The 24,147-nt window shown below is 44.5% G+C and overlaps 2 protein-coding genes across 3 annotated transcripts; one reads left to right on the top strand and one right to left on the bottom strand.

The window, feature by feature from the left end:
* Window positions 1-421: 421 nt before the first annotated feature.
* Window positions 422-2,201, top strand: LOC120048652 (39S ribosomal protein L17, mitochondrial-like). Of its 2 annotated transcripts, XM_038994756.1 has the most exons (3): window positions 422-811; window positions 1,571-1,639; window positions 1,808-2,201. In XM_038994756.1, exons 1-3 carry the CDS (start codon window positions 638-640, stop codon window positions 2,066-2,068), a joined length of 504 nt encoding a protein of 167 aa, XP_038850684.1. In that variant the 5' UTR covers window positions 422-637; the 3' UTR covers window positions 2,069-2,201. The 2 variants fall into 2 exon arrangements, with proteins under 2 accessions (XP_038850684.1, XP_038850685.1); XM_038994757.1 differs by lacking the exon at window positions 1,571-1,639 and having other exon boundaries at window positions 425-811.
* A 3,070-nt stretch (window positions 2,202-5,271) lies between these two features.
* On the bottom strand, window positions 5,272-23,724 carry LOC120047231 (transmembrane protein 145-like). The gene is made up of 14 exons (XM_038992760.1): window positions 23,503-23,724; window positions 22,864-22,941; window positions 18,874-18,960; window positions 16,740-16,841; window positions 13,472-13,556; window positions 12,969-13,040; window positions 11,785-11,853; window positions 11,345-11,425; window positions 10,114-10,192; window positions 7,925-8,018; window positions 6,960-7,132; window positions 6,516-6,636; window positions 5,701-5,889; window positions 5,272-5,511 (listed from the first exon to the last, which is right to left on the bottom strand). The coding sequence occupies exons 1-14, from the start codon at window positions 23,722-23,724 to the stop codon at window positions 5,272-5,274; spliced, it is 1,692 nt and encodes a 563-aa protein (XP_038848688.1).
* Window positions 23,725-24,147: the final 423 nt, after the last annotated feature.

A 24,147-nucleotide genomic window follows, 5' to 3' on the forward strand; every position in this document is an offset into this window, starting at 1 on the left:
GTGGCTACTTTGAAGAATCTAAAATATATCTTGATTTGATTCGTTTAACACTTTTTTGGTTACTGCATTATTCCATATGGGTTTTTTTTCATAGTTGTGATGTCTTAACTATTATTCTACAACGTAGAAAATTGTAAATATAAATAAAATAATGAGTAGGTGTGTTCAAAATTTTGACTGGTACTGTATATCTATGCTATTTGTCATCATATATCGTAGATAAATAGGTTATTTAAATATGTACACTTATTTCCGATTACATTTCCTAATCAGAAATTAACCTTTTTTTTTTACATTTTGAAATATCTCTACGCAACATAGAAAGACCTGATATCTAATAACAAAACAATTAATGAATTAATGACAACTAGAAACAAATAGAATACATTTGAGGCGGAACCATTTAATCCTAAAGTGGAACTATTTTTCACCCACACAGACTGTGATAACTGATGCACCGGCAATGTCAAAGTTGTCACGTTAAGCGACCTCGGGGATGTATTAATGATCACATAAACCTAATTTAAACGAGAATAACGGAAGATAACCTTCGTTAGAAACATCGGTTTACATTTTTAAAGGCCGGCTTGATTCCTTTTTTCGTTCTAGCCTCTTGTAGGCGTCAGAACTCGACAAGATGCGCCTCAACATTCAGATGTTGATATCCCATGGCCGGGTGGCCCGTAAAATGGGTCTCGGTCCAAAGTCCCAAATAAACATGCTTCGGAACATTCTTACCGGCCTCGTTCGACACGAGAGGATAGAGACCACCCGAGGCAGAGCAGACGAAGTTCGATTCTATGCTGAAAAGGTGAGGACATGTTACATGGTAACGTTACCCTTTTACGCAGCTCAACAAAGTTGCTTCTCCAGTAATTCAAAGGCTGGCTGATGGCTATATTGAGTCGTTTCATCTTACTGTCCAAAAGGAATGTATGCAGCCGGCTATACACGTGTATACCCCTTCAGCCAATCAAACCAGGGGTGAAAAAAATAGACTGCTGCAACCTGATTGGCAACATCCGAAACATGGCGAAAATGGTGTTTCATAAGGAAAGTATGTTTTTTTCCACCTCGCAATTAAATTGAGTTAAGGAGGTAATTGACTCCTTTGCAACCTGAATGGAGAATATGTTATGTACAACCCGTTCCGTAGGGGATATGAGTGTATAGCTGGCTACATAGATTCCCTTTGGACAGTAAGATGAAGCGACTCTATTGTCATCTGCCAGCCTTTGGGCTACTACACTAGTTGACTAAACTCAACTCCCATGGCGAAGGAAGTTTCTGATGAACTATGGAGTTGAGCAGAGTCCTGGCTTTGTGAAATTCAGCTCTGACTACATTGATTTGCCCAAGATCAATAGTAAATTATGAAACGCTTACCGTGTACCTATGGTTGTCCTATGTAGATGTGTGCCTTTGTTTGCTGAAATCCATACTTTTTAATTTAACTCCATGGTTATATTTGTTTGATTTAGTCAGCTACTTCTCAACCATCCCTGTTTAGTAGGCTACTGTGTCGTTTTTGACAGCTTGTGACGTTGTTGACCAATGTGATGTTTTGCAGTTGATTGACTATGCCAAGAAGGGAGACACTGACGAGAAAGCGATGAAAATGGCACATTTCTGGCTCACAGTAAATGTTCTTTATGATCTTTTGTTAGTATTTTAATGTACTCCGACCAAGTCAGACTGTCCCAATGTCCCCAGCTTTGTTGTACTATTATCTACCAGATTAGTATGAGTGTGTTCCTAGTTCTTTCAGTCAGTCATCATCCCGTCTCTCTCTCTCCTGTGGTTTAAGGAAAAGGATTTGATCCCAAAGCTCTTCAAGGTCCTGGCTCCCAGGTTTGAGACCCAGCCCAAAGCCTACACCCGGATGGCCCGCATTCCCAACAGGGAGAACCTGGACAAGGCTGCTATGGCTGTGCTGGAGTATAAAGGCAACCCGTTCCCACCTCTCCAGACCGCCAAACGAGACAATGAACTCACACTAATCAACCAGCTCCTCAAAGGCTACAGAGAACAGCGGGCACAGCAGGCAGCAGCCAAGGTTGAGGCATAATGCAACCAGCCACACACTGACATTACATGTGTTACTGTTTTTAGATGACTGGCTACAGTATTTGACTTTCTATGGACCCCACTGAACATGAGATGATGTTGTGTGTCAAAATAAATGTGATTGTTTGACAATGTTACGCGTTCTGTTTATGGCACTAGTGTGAATTTAACAGATGTGCTTAAATCAGAAACAGGTTTGATATGCTATTATTATTCCCTCTACCGGTTCAGAAACATGTCCCCCAAACTTTTCATTATCATCATGGTCGATGTCCTGTGTTTAACCTCTACTGATTCAGAATAAACAGACAGTGGCAAGGTGTTTTATGAACGCAACCACCTTCAGCCAGGCATAATCCCACTCATCATGAGTTCCCCCATTCAATTTGTTTAGATTCAAACTGTTTTGTTATTAAGAGCTGCTGTAGAGGTTGGTTTTTACATACTGGTAACTACTTGCCAAAATTGCCCCAAACCTATTGCAATTACATTCAATTGGACCGGCTCTCCGTTCTCCTTTGCCACTTGCCTGTAAGCGCTCCAATTGTGAGGTTCCAGAAAAGTAATTGTACTGTACCAAGATGGAGTAGGTGTTTTGGACGAATGCCCTTGCCCTTCTACATCACATAAAAATAACTCATACACATTCACACTGTGGCCAAGGTCTGTTTCTTTCATACAAGGCCTCTAGTAAAACCAACCATTTTAATTTGGCAAAAAGTGTATGTACAGCATATTCAGAATATCCTAATTTGACACCATTAAAATGCATTCATTTCGAACAGTGCTTCAGTAATGTGCTCTTAACCAGACCTCTCTAAATACCCAGGAAGCTGTGCTGTTGTCTGTCATGCATATAAAACCGTCACTCATCTCCCGTTGCTCTTCCACTTGTGTCTGTGTATAATAGACAAATACCATAGATAAGTTGATCATGCAGCTTGTTGTATAGGATGACTGGAACCTGTCTGTCAACATCTATTCAGTCAAGTAATGGCATCCGTAACCATGGACAACAGTGGACTGTAATGGCAATAGAGACAAATATATATACGCCTACAGAGACAACCTTTAGAACACCAGAACAATCTAATTCAAGTATCATTCTTTTTTACAGACTACATTATACCTTTGACTGTATGTTCTCATGTACATAACATGTGCGGTACCAGTCTGACCAACCCAAGCCTACTCCAGACATTGTCTTTCTGTAGTAAAGGGCTATTAATTAAACCATTAGAAACAGTCAATTAACCACCATTCTTTAACCCACACCTTTTTTTTACAGATTGGATTAAAAATGATTAAAGAGACTTGCATGTTTCATATTCAGATATTAACTAGTTATTCAAAAAAATATGTAATTGATGACTTCCATTTCTTAGAACAGGTGGTAAATTGGCCTTGACACAGTCTTATGAATAGCCCCTCCCTCCCTTACATTGATATCATTAGGCTATTTAATCAACTTAATATTATTCAGATAATGTACATTTTTTAAATGTCTGATAATGACAGTTGATGACATTGATTAATATGAACATATCTACAGGTAACATTTGTATATTTGATACCGGAATATCATTGGATGTAGAGTGTGGATACGTATAATTCAGATAAAAGCGCTATTCAAAGTCACTTTGAAATAAATGGCGGAACAGAAAAACTAAGAGAAGGGGAACATTAAAGTGCTTCATGCAGGACAAACAGGACGTTGGTGCTACTACTTTCACAGTTACTCTTAAAAGGTTTGCTTAAGTTGTTTATGGGCGCAGGACTTTTCATGTTCAGGAAGAACTACTGTTCCTACTTATGGATAAACAACAATGAGCCCCTCACACAGTATCAGATCAGATGTACAACTTCACTGAGGGAAACGGCCATACATACAGACATGTACAGGTTTGACATGACATCATTACATACTAGTTGGGGGGGTGATTGTGAAGTTAGTTCATATCCTCGCTGGACAACCTTCCCTCCTTAAATCATGTGTCAAGGATGGAGGCTGAAATTGAAAGTAAAACAAGCTATAAGTATGATTTCTATGTAAAAAAATAATAATAATAATTAACTTTAAAACCACCCCTTTCCTTGTGCTCTATTGCATTAATACATTCACCAAGGTCTACATACATCAAGGAATAACATTCAGAGCAAGCTAATATCTTGCACTCCATTGAAAACTGAACAGTAGTATTCGGAGTTAAAACAGTTGTCTGTGGACAGTATGACATAAGGTTCCAATAGAAATCCAGAAGAAGTGACATTAGCACCTCGGTAGCCTATATGGTATGTAATATACACAGTTATTGTATAGGAGTTTGGTACAACAGGCACACGCACTGTATAAACACATGGAGTATAATCAGTTCAGAGACAGGGAGTACACTGCTTGGTTTAGCAGTACCTCGGGTCCACAGTAAACTGAACATTGTACACTTAAACATCAGTATATCAATCCTATAGCCTGGGGCAATCAACATATATAAGAATATAAATCATCCCAACATATTCTATATGGAGAAATTCTATATTTTGTGTTAACATCTGTCAAACATGAAGAAAAAAAACATAAATGTATGTTTCAGGATGTGAGTGAATATTTTACTCTTGTACAATGTAATGGCATGAGAATTGCAATGGTCACAGCATCACTTGGAATTCGACAATGTGGGGGAAAAAACATCCCTTTTGTAATATAAACTCTGCAACTATTTTAGAGTAATGGTAAATCATTCTCTCCAGCTATTTACACATTTCCCTCAGCCCCTCCATTGATGCCTTATAAATTCTTGAATAAAAGTGTTCATAGGAGTTTTGTTCAGTCTCCACTGTGCACTCCTATCATTCTATTGGTCAGGCTACATCCACTCTGTCATCTCTCCCTCCCGGTGCCTCTCTCCCTGCTCATGTTCAAATATTTATTGCTTCTTTTTTCTTTTACAAGCTCAGCACTTTAACTCACAGCCATTTCCTCTTCTTTATTCAGCTCTTTTCCCATTCAGAGGTGAAAATGGGACGTTTAGGACTTCCATTCCACATGCCTGCTTATAATGACTTCCCCTTCTCTTCCTCCTTATATCCATCCCTCCTTCCCTCGTGGCTATACATAGCTTGACCTGTTTTCTATACTACCTGATCTTCCTCCACCTCCCTCTCGATCTTTCTCTCAGTGTCCCTCTTTCTTTCTCTCTGTCTGTCTCATGCCTTGGTGCCCATGCCCCCTCCCCCCTGCATGCTAAAGTACTCGGTGAAGTGGGAGGGGAGTCGTGGAGGGGGAGGGGGGGAGTGGGCGGAGAGGCAGGGGGGCATGGGGGGAGGGAGTGGGGGGAAGGTGGGTAACGACAGGTCGGCCGTGGTGGTGATGATCTTATGCTCACTGTTCCTCTGCACTTCCTGTCCCTTCCGGGCCACCGTCTCCTCCACCGTCTTCACTGGGCCCTAAGAGAGAGAGAGAGGTAAAGGTTGAAAGGTTAAAGGTCAAGCTGGGTTGTATTTGTCACAATATCAGTTACCACATCCTTCTCTGACAACTTCCTCTGTGCTCTAACACCTCTGGAGTGTTACAGGTTACAGGGACTATATCGGACCTTAGTATCAGTTCCCTCCTCAGACCATACATCCACTCACCGACTGGATGGAGAACAGTTCTGTGAAGTTGGGCTGGGAGTCGCCCAGGAAGGAGCTGTTCCCATAGGCGTGGTGGGGGAAACTCTCACTCGCCACACCCGCCTTCGGACTAGACAGCAGGATCCCGATCTGAGAGGTCCGCACGTGGTACGGGAAGTTCTTATTGGCCGCAGAGGGCCGCGTGATAGCCTGTGGCGAGGCAAGGAGGGGGGGAAAGGGGATGGATGGGAGGAATGTATCATATTCAGAATATTGCCTGTTGCCTGTACAAATATTACCCTGTATTCTCCATACACAGATACACATTTCTGCACATATAAGAACAGAACAGTATGTGTGTGAATGTGTCACTGACAAAGGACAGAGAGGCTCAGTCTGGTACAGAAGTCTGGGACAGAGGCTCAGTCTGGTATAGAAGTCTGGGACCGAGAGGCTCAGTCTGGTACAGAAGTCTGGGACCGAGAGGCTCAGTCTGGTACAGAAGTCTGGGACCGAGAGGCTCAGTCTGGTATAGAAGTCTGGGACCGAGAGGTTCAGTCTGGTATAGAAGTCTGGGACCGAGACGCTCAGTCTGGTATAGAAGTCTGGGTTTGGGAGGATACTAACGCAGAGGCCAATGAGGACAGAGAGATATGACTCACAGATATTAAAAGAGAGGCGAGTGTGTGCGTGCCTGCGTGTGGAGGGCAGGGGGTTACTAACAAGGCGGGCGAGGAGGTCTTCGAGATAATTAACGTCAACAGTGAGGCAGTGTGTGTATGTGTGCGCACATGCATGCCTGTGTGTGAGTGTGTAGAGAGATGAAGGGTACTAACGAGGAATACGATGTGAGCATAGAGGTGGATTCCCAGTTGGATGCCGTTGACGATCTTCTCCCGTGCCCAGCGAGGGATGCCAAAGTTAGCTATCAGAGCCATGACGGGCACTGCGAAAAACCTGCCAGAGGGAGAGAGAGGAGAGAGAGTTAATGAGGGAGAGAGATTAAGAGAGAGAGAGGAGAGAGAGATAGGGAAGGGGGAGATTGAGATATGTAAAGGAAGGAGGAGAAAAAAGGAATATGGTGGAATAGTGACAAAAGGAAACGAGAGGGAGAGGCGGAAGAGTGAGGACAGATTTAAGACGAGCAAGCGAGAAGTGGTAAAAATAAGGGAGACGGGGAGTTTATTGGGTACAATGATTTTTAGGGGATGAAGTTGATGAACCTGACAGAGACAAACTGCATGCAGAGAGTGAAGGGTTGTAGGGCGATGTCCTCTCACCAGAGTGTGTATGCCGTGAAGAAGGGGATGTAGAAGGGTTGTTTCTCAGGGTAGTGTTTGAGGGAGATCAGGACGGCGTAGCAGAACCACACGTAGGCCAGCAGCTGGAGACCCATCAGACCGTAGCCCGCCGGGCTGTCATATGCATACAGCACTTCACCTGGGTCAAAGAACTGAGACACAAACACACTTACAACGTCATACAACCACTCTAATGGACCGCACCCTACTAATCAACCTACTAACTTTACCCTCAAATAGCAGAGAGGTGTATTACAATACGTTCCCCAGCATGTGTTGTAACAGCCTGTGGTTTGCTGACATGTTGGGATGTGAAATTTACTCGTTTTCGTTGGTGAGTGTGTCTACAAGTGTGTGCGTATGTGTACACATGTATGTATGTGTGTTTGTGTGTGTCCGCATCATTGACACTTCTCTACAACTGGGTCATTGACAGTGCCTCTGCTTGCGGGCTATGTATTCAGTTTCACAGGCCAGAGACTGGATATCATTGGTCAAACAGGGTTACCCTCTGTCGTCCCCTGCATTATGTATGTACAGGCCCAGTGCTAGGCACCGACAGGCTGGGTAAGATACTCCTATCCCTGTATACTACAGTACATCAGGAGTAGGCCCCTTTAATTTCACCTTTATCTTACCAGGAAGTCCCATGATATGTGAACCTCATTTCAAAGAGGGACCCATCCTAAATTATAGTAGAGCACATTTTACACTTGTAATGGAGTTGATTCTGTGATCCATGCTCAGCTGATGAGTAACCGTGCCCGAGACCTGAAGACTAGCTCCTAGAGCTAATACCTAGGCTTCAACTCAGTAGGCTAACATAGTGTTGTGGGACACAGGAATCCCCGGTTGAAACTTAGACCGTCATACACTGGTCCTTCACGTATAGCATGGACAGTAGGAGTGTAGCAGCAGCAGTTCTGTAGTGTAGACTGCAGTACCTCTGCCTCGTATATGAAGAGGATGATATAGGTGACGGTGTAGACTGTCATGTAGATGGACAGCTTGACAGAGCCACTGTGGCTGATCCTCGCCCTGACAGAAACGGATACACACAGGGGGGTTAGCTTTCACACAGACAGATGAATACACACACACTCACACTCTCCTCCTGCAAACAGAGATGGATTTCCTCACCCATGTATGCACACACACACACACACACACACACACACACACACACACACACACACACACACACACACACACACACACACACACACACTCACACACTCACACACTCACACACTCACACACACGGTTGGCCACATATTCCCTCTTTATGGTGCAGTGTAGTCAGACAGCTTATCTAAATGGCTATTCATCACCACATTTCAGAGATGTAGCAATAAGGACAAAGTCTGCTCTAATAAAGTCATAGCTACTATACTGTATGAGAGTGAGAGGGAAAGGGAGAAAGACAGAGGGCAATGAGAGAGGAGCAGAACGGGAAGAGAAAGAGAAACAGGGAAACTAGAGTGAGAGCAAGTGAGAAAGACAGAGAGAGACTGAGCTACTGGTACGAGTTAGAAGGAGTGAGACAGAAAGAGACTGGGCTACTGGTACGAGTTAGAAGGAGTGAGACAGAGAGAGACTGGGCTACTGGTACGAGTTAGAAGGAGTGAGACAGAGAGAGACTGGGCTACTGGTACGAGTTAGAAGGAGTGAGACAGAAAGAGACTGGGCTACAGGTTCGAGTTAGAAGGAGTAAGACAGAGAGAGACTGGGCTACTGGTACGAGTTAGAAGGAGTGAGACAGAGAGAGACTGGGCTACTGGTACGAGTTAGACGGAGTAAGACAGAGAGAGACTGGGCTACTGGTACGAGTTAAACGGAGTAAGACAGAGAGAGACTGGGCTACTGGTACGAGTTAAACGGAGTAAGACAGAAAGAGACTGGGCTACTGGTACGAGTTAAACGGAGTAAGACAGAAAGAGACTGGGCTACTGGTACGAGTTAAACGGAGTAAGACAGAAAGAGACTGGGTTACTGGTACGAGTTAAACGGAGTAAGACAGAAAGAGACTGGGCTACTGGTACGAGTTAAACGGAGTAAGACAGAGAGAGACTGGGCTACTGGTACGAGTTAAACGGAGTAAGACAGAAAGAGACTGGGCTACTGGTACGAGTTAAACGGAGTAAGACAGAGAGAGACTGGGCTACTGGTACGAGTTAAACGGAGTAAGACAGAAAGAGACTGGGCTACTGGTACGAGTTAAACGGAGTAAGACAGAAAGAGACTGGGCTACTGGTACGAGTTAAACGGAGTAAGACAGAAAGAGACTGGGCTACTGGTACGAGTTAAACGGAGTAAGACAGAAAGAGACTGGGCTACTGGTACGAGTTAAACGGAGTAAGACAGAGAGAGACTGGGCTACTGGTACGAGTTAAACGGAGTAAGACAGAGAGAGACTGGGCTACTGGTACGAGTTAAACGGAGTAAGACAGAAAGAGACTGGGCTACTGGTACGAGTTAAACGGAGTAAGACAGAGAGAGACTGGGCTACTGGTACGAGTTAAACGGAGTAAGACAGAAAGAGACTGGGCTACTGGTACGAGTTAAACGGAGTAAGACAGAAAGACACTGGGCTACTGGTACGAGTTAAACGGAGTAAGACAGAAAGAGACTGGGCTACTGGTACGAGTTAAACGGAGTAAGACAGAAAGAGACTGGGCTACTGGTACGAGTTAAACGGAGTAAGACAGAGAGAGACTGGGCTACTGGTACGAGTTAAACGGAGTAAGACAGAGAGAGACTGGGCTACTGGTACGAGTTAAACGGAGTAAGACAGAGAGAGACTGGGCTACTGGTACGAGTTAAACGGAGTAAGACAGAGAGAGACTGGGCTACTGGTACGAGTTAAACGGAGTAAGACAGAGAGAGACTGGGCTACTGGTGCAAGTTAGAAGGAGTAAGACACAGAGAGTAGCTGGAGGATTTAATCCTGAGACACACTGTAATGAAGCAGTGAACCTGTCAACCAGACAAGCAGTTAGACTGACATGTCCCCTAGGGTAGAGGGTGTTATTAAGGCTGGGTCAGCTACTGTAGCTCTGACCCTGAGACCATAGGTGAGACGGCCTGAGACCAGACACAGTGTGAGAGACATACACAAAAACACACTCCCTACCTGGTGACAGTGAAGCCTTTCCCCAGCAGGATCAGCATCAGCAGGAACACCAGGAAACTGACAGAGAACAGTAATTTCCCTGGAGAGAGAGAGAGAGAAAGAAAGAGAGAGAGAAAGAAAGAAAGAGAGAGAGAGAAATAGAGAGAGAGAAAGAGAGAGAAAGAGAGAGAGAGAGAGAGAGAAAGAGAAAGAGAGAAGAAAATGAGAACCCCACAGAGAGTGAAAGAAAGGTTACTGTAAGTAGGTTATAGTATCTGAATTTGTAACATCATACCAGAACCTGAAATCAGGTCACTCACTCACTCACTCCAGCACACGCTCACACACACTTGCAACACACACCCAAATAAGGATACACTCATCCTCTCGTGTGCCACTGCATGGGTTGTGTGGGAAAGTTTCTGGATTACATCCTTTATCAGGGTGTTTCTAGATTATATCCTTTATCAGGGTGTTTCTGGATTACATCCTTTATCAGGGTGTTTCTGGATTACATCCTTTATCAGGGTGTTTCTAGATTACATCCTTTATCAGGGTGTTTCTGGATTACATCCTTTATCAGGGTGTTTCTGGATTACATCCTTTATCAGGGTGTTTCTGGATTACATCCTTTATCAGGGTGGTTCTGGATTATATCCTTTATCAGGGTGTTTCTGGATTACATCCTTTATCAGGGTGTTTCTGGATTACATCCTTTATCAGGGTGTTTCTGGATTACATCCTTTATCAGGGTGTTTCTGGATTACATCCTTTATCAGGGTGTTTCTGGATTATATCCTTTATCAGGGTGTTTCTGGATTATATCCTTTATCAGGGTGTTTCTGGATTATATCCTTTATCAGGGTGTTTCTGGATTACATCCTTTATCAGGGTGTTTCTGGATTACATCCTTTATCAGGGTGTTTCTGGATTACATCCTTTATCAGGGTGTTTCTAGATTACATCCTTTATCAGGGTGTTTCTACATTACATCCTTTATCAGGGTGTTTCTAGATTACATCCTTTCATCAGGGTGTTTCTGGATTACATCCTTTATCAGGGTGGTTCTGGATTACATCCTTTATCAGGGTGGTTCTGGATTACATCCTTTATCAGAGTGTTTCTAGATTACATCCTTTATCAGGGTGTTTCTGGATTACATCCTTTATCAAGATGTTTCTGGATTAAATCCTTTATCAGGGTGTTTCTGCATTAGATCCTTTATCAGGGTGTTTGTGATGATCATGCTCACCCATTATCTTGAGACTGCCGTTGCCCACTCCATCTCTGGCATACAGGCCCCAGTAGATACAGTGGAACAGAAGGCTGACAACTGAGGGGAGGAGGAGGGAGGAGGAGGGAGGAGAGGGAGACAAAGAGAGAGGGATATTTCACTGTTCTGCACTGCAGAGCTGCATATAGCAGCAGCAGTCCTACCCTACACAGAGACAGGGAGCTATCTGTATGGTGCTGAAGCAGTGGTTAATATCTATGATAATCAGAAGGAGTCATTACCATGTCTGAGATGCCAACAACTGCAGTGTGTGAGTCAGATTGTGATGCTGCTGCAATCGGCCGCCTGTGTGTGTGTGTGTGTGTGTGTGTGTGTGTGTGTGTGTGTGTGTGTGTGTGTGTGTGTGTGTGTGTGTGTGTGTGTGTGTGTGTGTGTGTGTGTGTGTGGTCCACACTCACCTTCTACACCAGCCGCAGTCATAAACATCTTATATGTCGTATGGAGAAGCTGCCTTCCCTTCAGATTATCTAGGAGAGATAGAGAAAGATAGAGAGCGAGAGACAAATAAAGAGATATATGAAGAGGAGAGAGATATGAAGAGAGAGAGAGAGAGACAGATGAAGATGAGAGAGATATGAAGAGGAGCGAGAGAGAGAGACAGATGAAGAGGAGAGAGATATGAAGAGGAGCGAGAGAGAGAGACAGATGAAGAGGAGAGAGATATGAAGAGGAGCGAGAGAGAGAGACAGATGAAGAGGAGAGAGATATGAAGAGGAAAGAGAGAGACAGATGAAGAGGAGAGAGATATGAAGAGGAAAGAGAGAGACAGATGAAGAGGAGAGAGATATGAAGAGGAAAGAGAGAGACAGATGAAGAGGAAAGAGAGAGACAGATGAAGAGGAGAGAGATATGAAGAGGAAAGAGAGACAGATGAAGAGGAAAGAGAGAGACAGATGAAGAGAGAGATATGAAGAGGAGCGAGAGAGAGAGACAGATGAAGAGGAGAGAGATATGAAGAGGAAAGAGAGAGACATGAAAAGGAAAAGAGAGCGGTGGGTTAGAGGGTAAAGATGCAGTGACAGAGACACAAAAACAGAGATGGCAATGTAAAGAGAAGGATAGAGAATGAGAGAGAGGGGAGTGGTGTATTAGGCATTAGTATGTGCAGCAGGAGTCTGTGTGTTTGTAGACACATGGGCTGTATTATCTGAGGAGATACTCTCCATATTGTAACTCTGTCACATCTGCCTTCCCTTCATCTGCCCCACTTTACTTTCCCCAGCTGGTTTCTACATGTTCAGCCCTAATGACAAGTTCCTCCACTCCTCCACCAGAGAGGGGCCACCTTCCCTCATTCCAGAAAGACATGCCCCCATGACTCCATAATGACAAGCTCTATTCCTCTACTCTTTGTCTTCATTCCAGAAAGGCAGGCACTTTTCACACCCCTTCCCTCCTCCCAGAAAGGACTAGCACTTAAGGCTAGTGTAATTCTGACGTTTGGTGCATTGATGCATTAATGCCAATGTGACATTTGTGTGAAGATGGGAGTTAAGAGCAGAGATCTCAGGTTAGGATTGGCTGCTAAGTGCTTTTCTGGTGTGAGGAAGATGTGATCTGATCTTGTTCCTCAGGCACTTACAGGCAAAATAACATGAGAGGATGAAGACCAGGGAGAAGATAACCAGGAACGTGATGTCAGTTTCCAGGATCCCTGAGAATAGAGGCATGCGGTTAGGGAGAGGTAGAGAGAGGTAGAGAGAGGTAGAGAAATGGAGTGCGAAAGCAAGAGAGAGAGAGAGAAAGAGCGAGAGAGAGAGAAATGGGGAGCGAAAGTGAAAGAGAGTGAGAGGCAGATAGAGGGTGTGAGATGGTGATGAGAGAGGGGGAGGGAGAGGAACAGAGAGAGCGACAGAAAGAGAGAGGTCATTAGAACATCAGAATAAGAGTAGCTTAATATTGCCATTTTCTAAACTGCGTCCATTTTCCTTTTTACCCATTCTGCTCATGTTAATCCATCATCATTAATTCATTCATCCATTCCTTCGTTATAATAATTTGTTCATTTTAATATGCTTTATTGGCCGTGTTAAATAGTGTTGGACGAGCCATTAACGTTCATTCTGTAATCTGTGTCGTTCTCACCAAACTCGTCTGCAGAGAAATGCTGTGTCCAGAAAGACTGGCCATTGGTCAGCTTCATCTCATACTCCAGCTGCAAACCTTCCCCCTGTGAGACAGAGACGGAGAGGGAGAGACAGAGGATGAGAGTGGAGAGTTAGATGGAGCGACAGTGAGCGCACAAAGAGCTCATTTCACAGAGAGGAGTTCAAAGCCTCTGGAGTTTGTGTTGTTGTGCTGTAAGTGAGAGAAAAAAACCTTTGATATCATCTGCCAGCCAAGACTCGATCTCAGTACCTCCATCAGAAGAATGAGGAGCATGAACTGTGTACTGTCACAAAATCAATGCTAGCCAGGCAGGACTGGGAGAGAAGGAGAGAGACAGAGAGCAGTGTGAGGAGACAGGCAGGACTGGGAGAGAAGGAGAGAGAGAGAGCAGTGAGAGGAGACAGGCAGGACTGGGAGAGAAGGAGAGAGACAGAGAGCAGTGAGAAGAGACAGGCAGGACTGGGAGAGAAGGAGAGAGAACTTGAGATAGAACAGTGAGAGGAGACAGGCAGGACTGGGAGAGAAGGAGAGAGACAGAGAGCAGTGAGAGGAGACAGGCAGGACTGGGAGAGAAGGAGAGAGACAGAGAGCAGTGAGAAGAGACAGGCAGGACTAGGAGAGAAGGAGAGAGACAGAGAGCAGTGAGAGGAGACAGGCAGGACTGGGAGAGAAGGAGAGAGACAGAGAGCAGTGAGAAGAGACAGGCAGGACTGGGAGAGAAGGAGAGAGAACTTGAGACAGAACAGTGAGAGGAGACAGGCAGGATTGGGAGAGAAGGGGAGAGACAGAGAGCAGTGTGAGGAGACAGGCAGGACTGGGAGAGAAGGAGAGAGAGAGAGCAGTGAGAGGAGACAGGCAGGACTGGGAGAGAAGGAGAGAGACAGAGAGCAGTGAGAAGAGACAGGCAGGACTGGGAGAGAAGGAGAGAGAACTTGAGATAGAACAGTGAGAGGAGACAGGCAGGACTGGGAGAGAAGGAGAGAGACAGAGAGCAGTGAGAGGAGACAGGCAGGACTGGGAGAGAAGGAGAGAGACAGAGAGCAGTGAGAAGAGACAGGCAGGACTGGGAGAGAAGGAGAGAGAACTTGAGACAGAACAGTGAGAGGAGACAGGCAGGACTGGGAGAGAAGGAGAGAGACAGAGAGCAGTGTGAGGAGACAGGCAGGACTGGGAGAGAAGGAGAGAGAACTTGAGATAGAACAGTGAGAGGAGACAGGCAGGACTGGGAGAGAAGGAGAGAGACAGAGAGCAGTGAGAGGAGACAGGCAGGACTGGGAGAGAAGGAGAGAGACAGAGAGCAGTGAGAAGAGACAGGCAGGACTAGGAGAGAAGGAGAGAGACAGAGAGCAGTGAGAGGAGACAGGCAGGACTGGGAGAGAAGGAGAGAGAACTTGAGATAGAACAGTGAGAGGAGACAGGCAGGACTGGGAGAGAAGGAGAGAGACAGAGAGCAGTGAGAGGAGACAGGCAGGACTGGGAGAGAAGGAGAGAGACAGAGAGCAGTGAGAAGCGACAGGCAGGACTGGGAGAGAAGGAGAGAGACAGAGAGCAGTGAGAAGAGACAGGCAGGACTGGGAGAGAGACAGAGAGCAGTGAGAAGAGACAGACAGGACTGGGAGAGAAGGAGAGAGACAGAGCAGTGAGAGGAGACAGGCAGGACTGGGAGAGAAGGAGAGAGACAGAGAGCAGTGAGAAGAGACAGACAGGACTGGGAGAGAAGGAGAGAGACAGAGAGCAGTGAGAAGAGACAGACAGGACTGGGAGAGAGACAGAGAGCAGTGAGAAGAGACAGACAGGACTGGGAGAGAAGGAGAGAGACAGAGCAGTGAGAGGAGACAGGCAGGACTGGGAGAGAAGGAGAGAGACAGAGAGCAGTGAGAAGAGACAGACAGGACTGGGAGAGAAGGAGAGAGACAGAGAGCAGTGAGAGGAGACAGGCAGGACTGTGAGAGAAGGAGAGAGACAGAGAGCAGTGAGAGGAGACAGACAGGACTGGGAGAGAAGGAGAGAGACAGAGCAGTGAGAAGAGACAGACAGGACTGGGAGAGAAGGAGAGAGACAGAGAGCAGTGAGAAGAGACAGACAGGACTGGGAGAGAAGGAGAGAGACAGAGCAGTGAGAGGAGATGAAGTGACACAGAGAAAGAAGGCCAGAGTAAAGGAGAGATTCAAAGTGGGTGAACAAGAAAGAGTAAGAATGAGAGAAAGAGGTGAAGAGAAAGACAGAGAGAGTGACAGACGCTCCAGAGAGAGTAAGAAATGAGAGAGGGTGGAAGGCATGTATTATATTGGCAGTGTGCAGGCGAGGTAAGGCTGGGCGAGACGGGGAGAGTCCCTGGGGCCATGTGGGCCGGAGACAGAGCTTTAGCTTCAGTCCTACACCATTAGGCATCATGTCCGTCAACAGCCCTCCACTTGCTGCCGTGACAACACAACACACTCTCCAGGAAAAATCCGCTTTAATCCTGTCTGTCCCTCTTCACAAACACTCACTCTCTACTAACATCACAACACTGCCAGTCAGTGTGTAGATACACTGGCCCTGCCACCACACATACACATACAGATGCAGACACTTGCGACACACACTTGTGCATCTATATACACACACAAAAGCATGCAAGCACGCATACAGACAAGGTCTACACTGAGTATACCAAACATTAGGAACACCTTCCTAATATTGAGTTGCACCCTCAGCCCCCCCTCTCAATTCGTTGAGGCATGGACTCTACAAGGTGTCGAAAGCTTTCCACAGGGATGCAGGCCCATGTTGACTCCAATGATTCCCACAGTTGTGTCAAGTTGGCTGGATGTCTTTAGGGTGGTGAACCATTCTTGATACACACGGGAAACTGTTGAGCGTGAAAAACCCTGCACAATCAATTTTCGCCTTCTGAATGGCACACAATCCATGTCTCAATTGTCTCAAGGCTTAAAAATCCTTTAACCCGTCTCATCTGCTTCCTCTACACTGATTGAAGTGGATTTAACAAGTGACATCAATAAGGGATCATAGCTTTCACCTGGATTCACCTGGTCAGTCTGTCATGGAAAGAGCAGGTGTTCTTAATGTTTTGTACACTCAGTGTATGTCAATCTGTGAGTGTATTTGTTATGTGTGTGTGTGTGTGTGGGGGGTGGGGGGGGGGGGGTTGTGTGTATACGTGTGCGGGCGGTGTGTGTCAGAGTAACAATGTCGGTGTGCGCTAGCCATCAGTGAGAAGTGAAAGGTCAGTGCTCACCCCACACTTGCTGAGAGCGATGTACCACCATCTCTCCCTCACCGAGCGGAAACTACGACCTCCCACACAACTCAGCACCTCCTCATCTCCCTCTCCTTCCACCTTAGAGACAGAGACAGCAGAAACAGAGACAGAAGAGAGAGAGTTCATGTATTAATAGAGAAGACGCTCACACACTCAAAAACACATTGAATCAACACATCCTAACACAATTCCAAAGAGGGAGTTACACCCAGACACCTCTGTCTCACATACACATATTCCTCACACCTCAAAATAGCTGGCTCTTTTAGTTATAAGTGAATAACTAAAAACAACCACAGTCCCATAGACAAACATACAAGACAAGCCCACATATACAGGGCCTTCAGAAAGTGTTAATACCACTTGACTTATTCCACATGTTGTTGTGTTACAGCCTGAATTTAAAATGGATTAAAAAACATTTTTTTCTCACCCATCTACACACAATACCCCATATGGACAAAGTGAAAACATGTTTAGACATTTTTGCAAATTTATTGAAAATGAAATACAGAAATATCTCATTTACATACGTTTTCACACCCGAGTCAATACTTTGTAGATGCACCTTTCGCTGCGATTACCGCTTTAAGTCAGCTTTGCCCATATGGATTTGGGGATTTTCTCCCATTCTTCCTTGCAGATTTTCTAAAGCTCTGTTTAGATAGATGGGGAGCAGCGGTGAACAGCAACCTTCAAGTCTTTCCAAAGATTTTCAATGGGATTCAAGTCTGGGCTGGGCCACTCAAGGACTTTCACATTCTTGTTCTGAAGCCATTCTAGAGTTACTTTGGTTGTATGTTTGGGGTCATTGTCCTGTTGGAACATAAGTCTTTGCCCCATTTGAAGGTCGTTTGCACGTTTGCAGGTTTTCATCAAGGATTTGCTTGTATTTGGCTCCATTCATTGTTCCCTCTATCCTTACCAGTCTCCCAGTCCCTGCCGCTGAAAAGCATCCCCATGGTATGAGTCTGACACCACCATGCTTCACAGTAGGTGTTAGACGGGTGATGAGTTGTGCCTGGTTTTCTCCAGACATAGCACTTTGCAATCAGGCCAAATAGTAAAAATGTTATCTCAGACTTTTTGTCTCATAGAATCTTTTGCCTTATGATCTCAGTCTTTCATGTGCCTTTTTGTAAACTAGAGGTGTGCTGTCATGTGTCTTTTTCTCAGGAGTGGCTTCCGTCTGGCCACTCTCCCATAAACCCAGATTGGTGAAGTGCTGTAGAACCTTCAAACTCAACTCTGGACCTAAAAGCCAGTTCCAATGCATTTTTTCCTTATTGCCCTTTAATCAGGGACTGATTTAGACCTGGGACACCAAGCGGGTAAAATGAATTATCAGGTAGAACAGAAAACCAGCAGGCCCCGGACCTCGTAGGGAAAGAGTTGAATACCCCTGCTGTAGAGACTGTTGTCCTTCTGGCAGGTTCTCCCATCTCAGCCAAGGAACTCTGTAGTTCTGTCAGAGTGGTCAATGGGTTCTTGGTCACCTCCCTGACCAAGGTCCTTCTTGCCCAGTTGCTCAGTTTGGTTGGACAGCCAGCTCTAGGCAGAGTCTGGGTAGATCCATATTTTTCCCCAATTCCCAATGATTGGAGACCACTGTGCTCTTGGAACCTTTCAACACTAGAAATTGTTTTATACCCTTCCCCAGATATATGCCTCATCACAATTCTCTCTTGGAGCTCTACGGACAGTTCCCTGGACTTCATGGTATAGTTTCTGCTCTGACATGCACTATCAACTGTGGGATCTTATACAGAAAGGTGCATTTCTAAATCATGTCCAAACTATTTTATTGGCCACAGGTGGACTCCAATCAAGTTGTAGCGACATCTCAAGTATGATCAAAGGAAAAGGAATGCACCTGAACTCAGTTTGGAGTGTCATAGCAAAGGGGTGTGATATTTCATTTTCAAAAAATTTACAAAACATGTTTTCACTTTGTCATTATGTGGTATGTATGTATTTTTATATTTAATCAATTTCATTTTGAATTCAGGCTGTAACACAACAAAATGTGGAATAAGTCAATGGGTATGAATACTTTCTGAAGGCACTGTATAAGACAGAGAGCTGTAGAGGAGGTTGTCCATGTTCTTACCACACAGCCAGACCAGGTGTAGCGCGTGGTCAGGTTGATAACCTGGTTATTCTCTGGCCTCAACACTGCCTCCTTTTGGTAGCAGTCCTGCAGTCAAGAAATACGGTCAAGAATAGTAAAGAAACTGTGTCATACACACATCACATTATGCACAGGTACTGGACGAACTAACCACTAACAGGTACTGGACGAACTAACCATAGAAATAGAATGAATAGAAAGGGAATCGCCATTCGAGTCAATGATGGCATAATCAGTGGACTGGCAGCCATTTTGAGTGCACTCATAGTCCCAGTTGGTATTAGATAGAACGTCGCAAGAAGAAAAGGACTCCTGTGGGTCTTGCGGGTCCCGCGGGATTCCAGCAGGACTCAAAGTGATGTTCAAGAGTCAAGTTTGGGACAGGATGCAACAGGAGTGACAGTCCACAAGAACGGGCAGTACAGGAATAGTTTTAAACAGATTTTTTTGGGGGGAGGATTAGGCTCACTCTCACTCCTTGCTCCAGTTGTAGCCAGTCACTACTTTACCTCAGTTGCCAACGTATGTCAGGTAATGATGAAGCCTTCAAGAGAGGAATTGTAACATCTCGTTGCAGCCAAGGATCCATCACTAACAGTAAAGGCCTTTTAAAGGAAAGAGCAATGTTTTAGCTAAATTTGATATATACACTACCGTTCAAAGGTTTGGGGTCACTTAGAAATGTCCTTGTTTTCCATGAAAACATACATGAAATGAGTTTCATTAATGAATAGCAAATATAGTCAAGACATAGACAAGGTTATAAATAATGATTTTTAATTGAAATAATAATTGTGTCTTTCAAACGTTGCTTTTGTCAAAGAATCCTCCATTTGCAGAAATTACAGCCTTGTAGACCTTTGGCATTCTAGCTGTCAATTTGTTGAGGTAATCTGAAGAGATTTCATCCCATGCTTCCTGAAGCACCTCCCACAAGTTGGATTGGCTTGATGGGCACTTCATACCTACCATACGGTCTAGCTGCTCCCACAACAGCTCAATAGGGTTGAGATCCGGTGACTGTGCTGGCCACTCCATTATAGACAGAATACCAGCTGACTGCATCTTCCCTAAATAGTTCTTGCATAGTTTGGAACTGTGCTTTGGGTCATTGTCCTGTTGAAGGAGGAAATTGGCTCCAATTAAGCACCGTCCACAGGATATGGCATGGCGTTGCAAAATGGAATGATAGCCTTCCTTCTTCAAGATCCCTTTACCCTGTAAAAATCTCCCACTTTACCACCACCAAAGCACCCCCAGACCATCACATTGCCTCCACCATGCTTGACAGATGGCGTCAAGCACTTCTCCAGCATCTTTAAATTTTTTCTGCGTCTCACGAATGTTCTTCTTTGTGATCCAAACACCTCAAACTTAGATTCGTCTGTCCATAACACCTTTTTCCAATCTTCCTCTGTCCAGTGTCTGTGTTCTTTAGTGCATCTTAATCTTTTATTTTTATTGGCCAATCTGAGATATGGCTTTTCTTTGCAACTCTGCCTAGAAGGCCAGCATCCCGGAGTCGGCTCTTCACTGTTGACGTTGAGACTGGTGTTTTGTGGGTACTATTTAATGAAGCTGTCAGTTGAGGACTTGTGAGGCGTCTGTTTCTCAAACTAGACACTCTAATGTACTTGTCCTCTTCCTTAGTTGTGCACCAGGGCCTCCCACTCCTCTTTCTATTCTGGTTAGAGACAGTTTGCGCTGTTCTGTGAAGGGAGTAGTACAGAGCGTTGTACGAGATCTTCAGTTTCTTGGCAATTTCTCGCATGGAATAGCCTTCAAATCTCAGAACAAGAATAGACTGACGAGTTTCAGAAGAAAGTTATTTGTTTCTGGCCATTTTGAGCCTGTAATCGAACCCACAAATGCTGATGCTCCAGATACTCAACTAGTCTAAAGAACGCCAGTTTTATTGCTTCTTTAATCAGGACAACAGTTTTCAGCTGTGCTAACATAATTGCAAAAGGGTTTTCTAATAATCAATTAGCCTTTTAAAATTATAAACTTGGATTAGCTAACACAACGTGTCATTTGAACACGGGAGGGATGGTTACTGATAATGGGCCTCTGTACGCCTATGTAGATATTCCATAAAAAATCTGCCGTTTACAGATACAATAGCCATTTACAACATTGACAATGTCTACACTGTATTTCTGATCAATGTAATGTTATTTTAATGGACAAAAGGACATTTCTAAGTGATCCCAAACTTTTGAACGGTAGTGTATATTGAACTATAATATAAACACAACATGTAAAGTGTTGGCCCCATGTCTCACGAGCTGAAATATAAGATCCTAAAAATTTTCCATATGTACAAAAATCTTATTTCTCAAATTTTGTGCACAGATTTGTTTACATCCCTGTTAGGGAGCCTTTCACCTTTGCCAAGACAATAGATCCAACTGACATGTGTGGCATATCAAGAAGCTGACTAAACAGCATGATAATTACACAGATGAACCTTGTGCTGGGGACAATAAAAGGCCACAACACAATGCCAGAGATGTCTCAAGTTTTGAGGGAGTGTGCAATTCGCAGGCTGAGTGCAGGAATGTCCACCAGAGCTGTTGTCAGAGAATTTAATGTTAATTTCTCTACCATAAGCCACCTCCAATGTCGTTTTAGAGAATTTGGCAGTACGTCCAACCGGCCTCACAACCGCAGACCACGTGTAACCACGCCAGCCCAGGACCTCCACATCCAACTTCTTCACCTGTGGGATCGTCTGAGACCAGCCACCCAGACTGCTGATGAAACTGAAGGGTATTTCTGTCTGTAATAAAGCCCTTTTGTGGGGAAAAACTAATTCTGATTGGCTGGGCCTGGCTCCCCAGTGAGTGGGTCTGGCTTCCAAGTGGGTGGGTCATGCCACCCACTTGGAATGGTCGCTGCCCAGTCATGTGAAATCCATACATTAGGGCCGAATAGCCTGAAGCCACAGGACTCTTTTGAAGGCTCTATTTTTCTACGTGTGAGCATCGCGAGCCGTAGGTTGGGATTTTTGACCTGGTTACATGTGCAGTGAACAACACAGCAGCTTCTTGGAATGTTTTGTTATTTCTGTATAACAAACACAAATATACCATGAAGTTGGCTCTTTTACAATGGAGGTCAATGGGAACGAATGTTTGTTTCCCCCAATTTGTGGGTGTGGTTGAGGGGAATTCCTTCATATGATGTGAATATCTGAATATCAACTCGGGGTATGCCAGGAAGTAAAAGCAGGAAGTGTACCCTTCAATCTGTGCTATGATTTGTTGAGTAAACTCAACTGACATTACAAAAAATATTTGTCTGTTTAACATGTAGAAGTTGTTCCGTTTCAGGTTTAGAAGACTGCTAAATGCTAACTCCTGTTCATATAAGCTGGTTGGCATAGTTAGCATACATAAATCGGTGGTGGTAGTCAGTCATTTTTAACTGTAATGCAGTTGGTTGATAACAATGACATAAACATGCATTGGGGTTGACATCCATACAAGCATTACACTCAGATGTACACATATAAACAATAGCCTAAATGTAGCCAAATTTTGCTGGAGGGCAATGAGGAGACTCAGGATCTTTCGCCCACGGCCCTTTCCCCCACGCGTTTCCATTGGTCGAGTCCATTTGGTCGAGTTCGATTGACCTCTTTACTGCATCTATCAGTTGATAGAACATTCCAAAATACCATGGAAATTATTCCATCACAATACCAGGCAGTGATTGTGAGTGTACCCATGAGTTTACTAGTCAAATTGCCAGGGTTAGAGTGTCCAAGCCCGTTCTATTCATTCTATTTCTATGGAACTAACTCCATATAAAGAAACAGAAATGCCTGTACACACAATGTCGCCCAGAGCACAGAAGGAGCATGGTCAGGTAAAACAGAGCAGGTGGAAACACACACACACATATATATACACACAGAAAGACACACACACACGCCAGGCGTGACACAGAGTAGTGGTTTCTCACCTTGTCCGGGTTCTTGTACACAGCTGGCCACTGAGAGCTGTCATCAAAGTAGAGCAATATATTCTGACAGCATCGCGACTAGAGAGGAGAGAGAGAATGGAGGAGGGAAGGAAGTGGAAATGAGGAGGGAGGAAAGGGGAGTGGGAAAGGGGGCCTAAGATTAATACAAGACTGCCTCAAAGTCTGCAGGCCACTAACAGCAACCAGAGGAACACAGAAAGGAGGACAGAAAGGAGGACACAAAAAGAGGAGAAGATAGGATAGGAGAGGATAGAGAGGAGGAGAGGAGAGTAGAGGACAGGAGAGGGTAAATGTATGGATAATATAACAGGAACAGACAAAGGTAGGTACAATTACCAAAGACAGAAAGAGTGATGAAATCAATTTAGAGGAGAGAGAGGGAGTCAGTGAGGAGAGAGACAAGCAAAAGATGGACATAGAGGAATGATGATGAAGGATGACTTGTAAAACAAAGTTTGTCAGACAGAAAATAAGAAAATAATAGGGTACAGGGGGACAATATGAGAGAGAGAGAGAGAGCGAGAGAGACAGACAGGAAAGCCAACAAAAAAAACAATTGATGGAACAAAATAAGAAAAGAGAATGATAGATAGGGGGTCAGTTGTACTATAACCTGACCTTTTGGTAGCGGAAACGGAAGTCCAGACGTCCAAAATCAGTGAGAAAACAGAAGCGAGTGAGGAACAACCAGTCCTGTTTAGAGTGGGGAACCAGAGACGGGGCGAGGAGGAGGAGGGAGAGAGGGGCATAGGGTAGAGAATGGGGAGAGAAGAGAGGGAGATGAAGGTGAGATGGGGAAGAGAGCAGGAAAACCTGGCTGTAATATTCAACCAGCATCATACCAAGATATAGTGCTGATGGTATACAGTGCTTCACTGTCCTTCCATAAGGCACTGCAGCAGGGTATCAGTCAATAGGCTGTGCTGCAGATGTAGGCTGACAGACAGACACAGGCTGTATAGAATTGATCATTAATAAACAAAACAGAAAAAAATTGAACTTACAGCTGCACTATATCTCATAGATAGAGAGCAAATCCGTAGCCATATGTCAGAGAGCAAACCATCTGTAGTTAACAGTTAACACATTCAGCCATACAGTCCCAGTCAAAAGTTTGGACACACCAACTCATTCAAGGGTTTTTCTTTATTTTTAAAAATTTTCTACATTGTAGAATAATAGTGAAGACATCAAAACTATGAAAAAACACATATGGAATCATGTAGTAACCAAAAAACGGTTGTACAAATCAAAATATATTTT

The sequence above is a fragment of the Salvelinus namaycush genome, chromosome 5 (assembly GCF_016432855.1).
Source record: "Salvelinus namaycush isolate Seneca chromosome 5, SaNama_1.0, whole genome shotgun sequence".
Taxonomy (NCBI): domain Eukaryota; kingdom Metazoa; phylum Chordata; class Actinopteri; order Salmoniformes; family Salmonidae; genus Salvelinus; species Salvelinus namaycush.

Excerpts from the sequence above, each read along its gene's own strand:
- LOC120048652 (XM_038994756.1), top strand. The coding sequence starts at position 638 with ATGCGCCTCAACATTCAGATGTTGATATCCCATGGCCGGGTGGCCCGT. Across the intron at positions 812-1,570 it reads TTCGATTCTATGCTGAAAAG|TTGATTGACTATGCCAAGAA; the intron begins GTGAGGACATGT and ends GATGTTTTGCAG. Across the intron at positions 1,640-1,807 it reads TGGCACATTTCTGGCTCACA|GAAAAGGATTTGATCCCAAA; the intron begins GTAAATGTTCTT and ends CTGTGGTTTAAG.
- LOC120047231 (XM_038992760.1), bottom strand. The coding sequence starts at position 23,724 with ATGATGCTGGTTGAATATTACAGCCAGGTTTTCCTGCTCTCTTCCCCA. Across the intron at positions 11,854-12,968 it reads CCTCTCATGTTATTTTGCCT|ATAATCTGAAGGGAAGGCAG; the intron begins GTAAGTGCCTGA and ends TATCTCTCCTAG. Across the intron at positions 11,426-11,784 it reads GACTGCGGCTGGTGTAGAAG|TTGTCAGCCTTCTGTTCCAC; the intron begins GTGAGTGTGGAC and ends TCCTCCCCTCAG.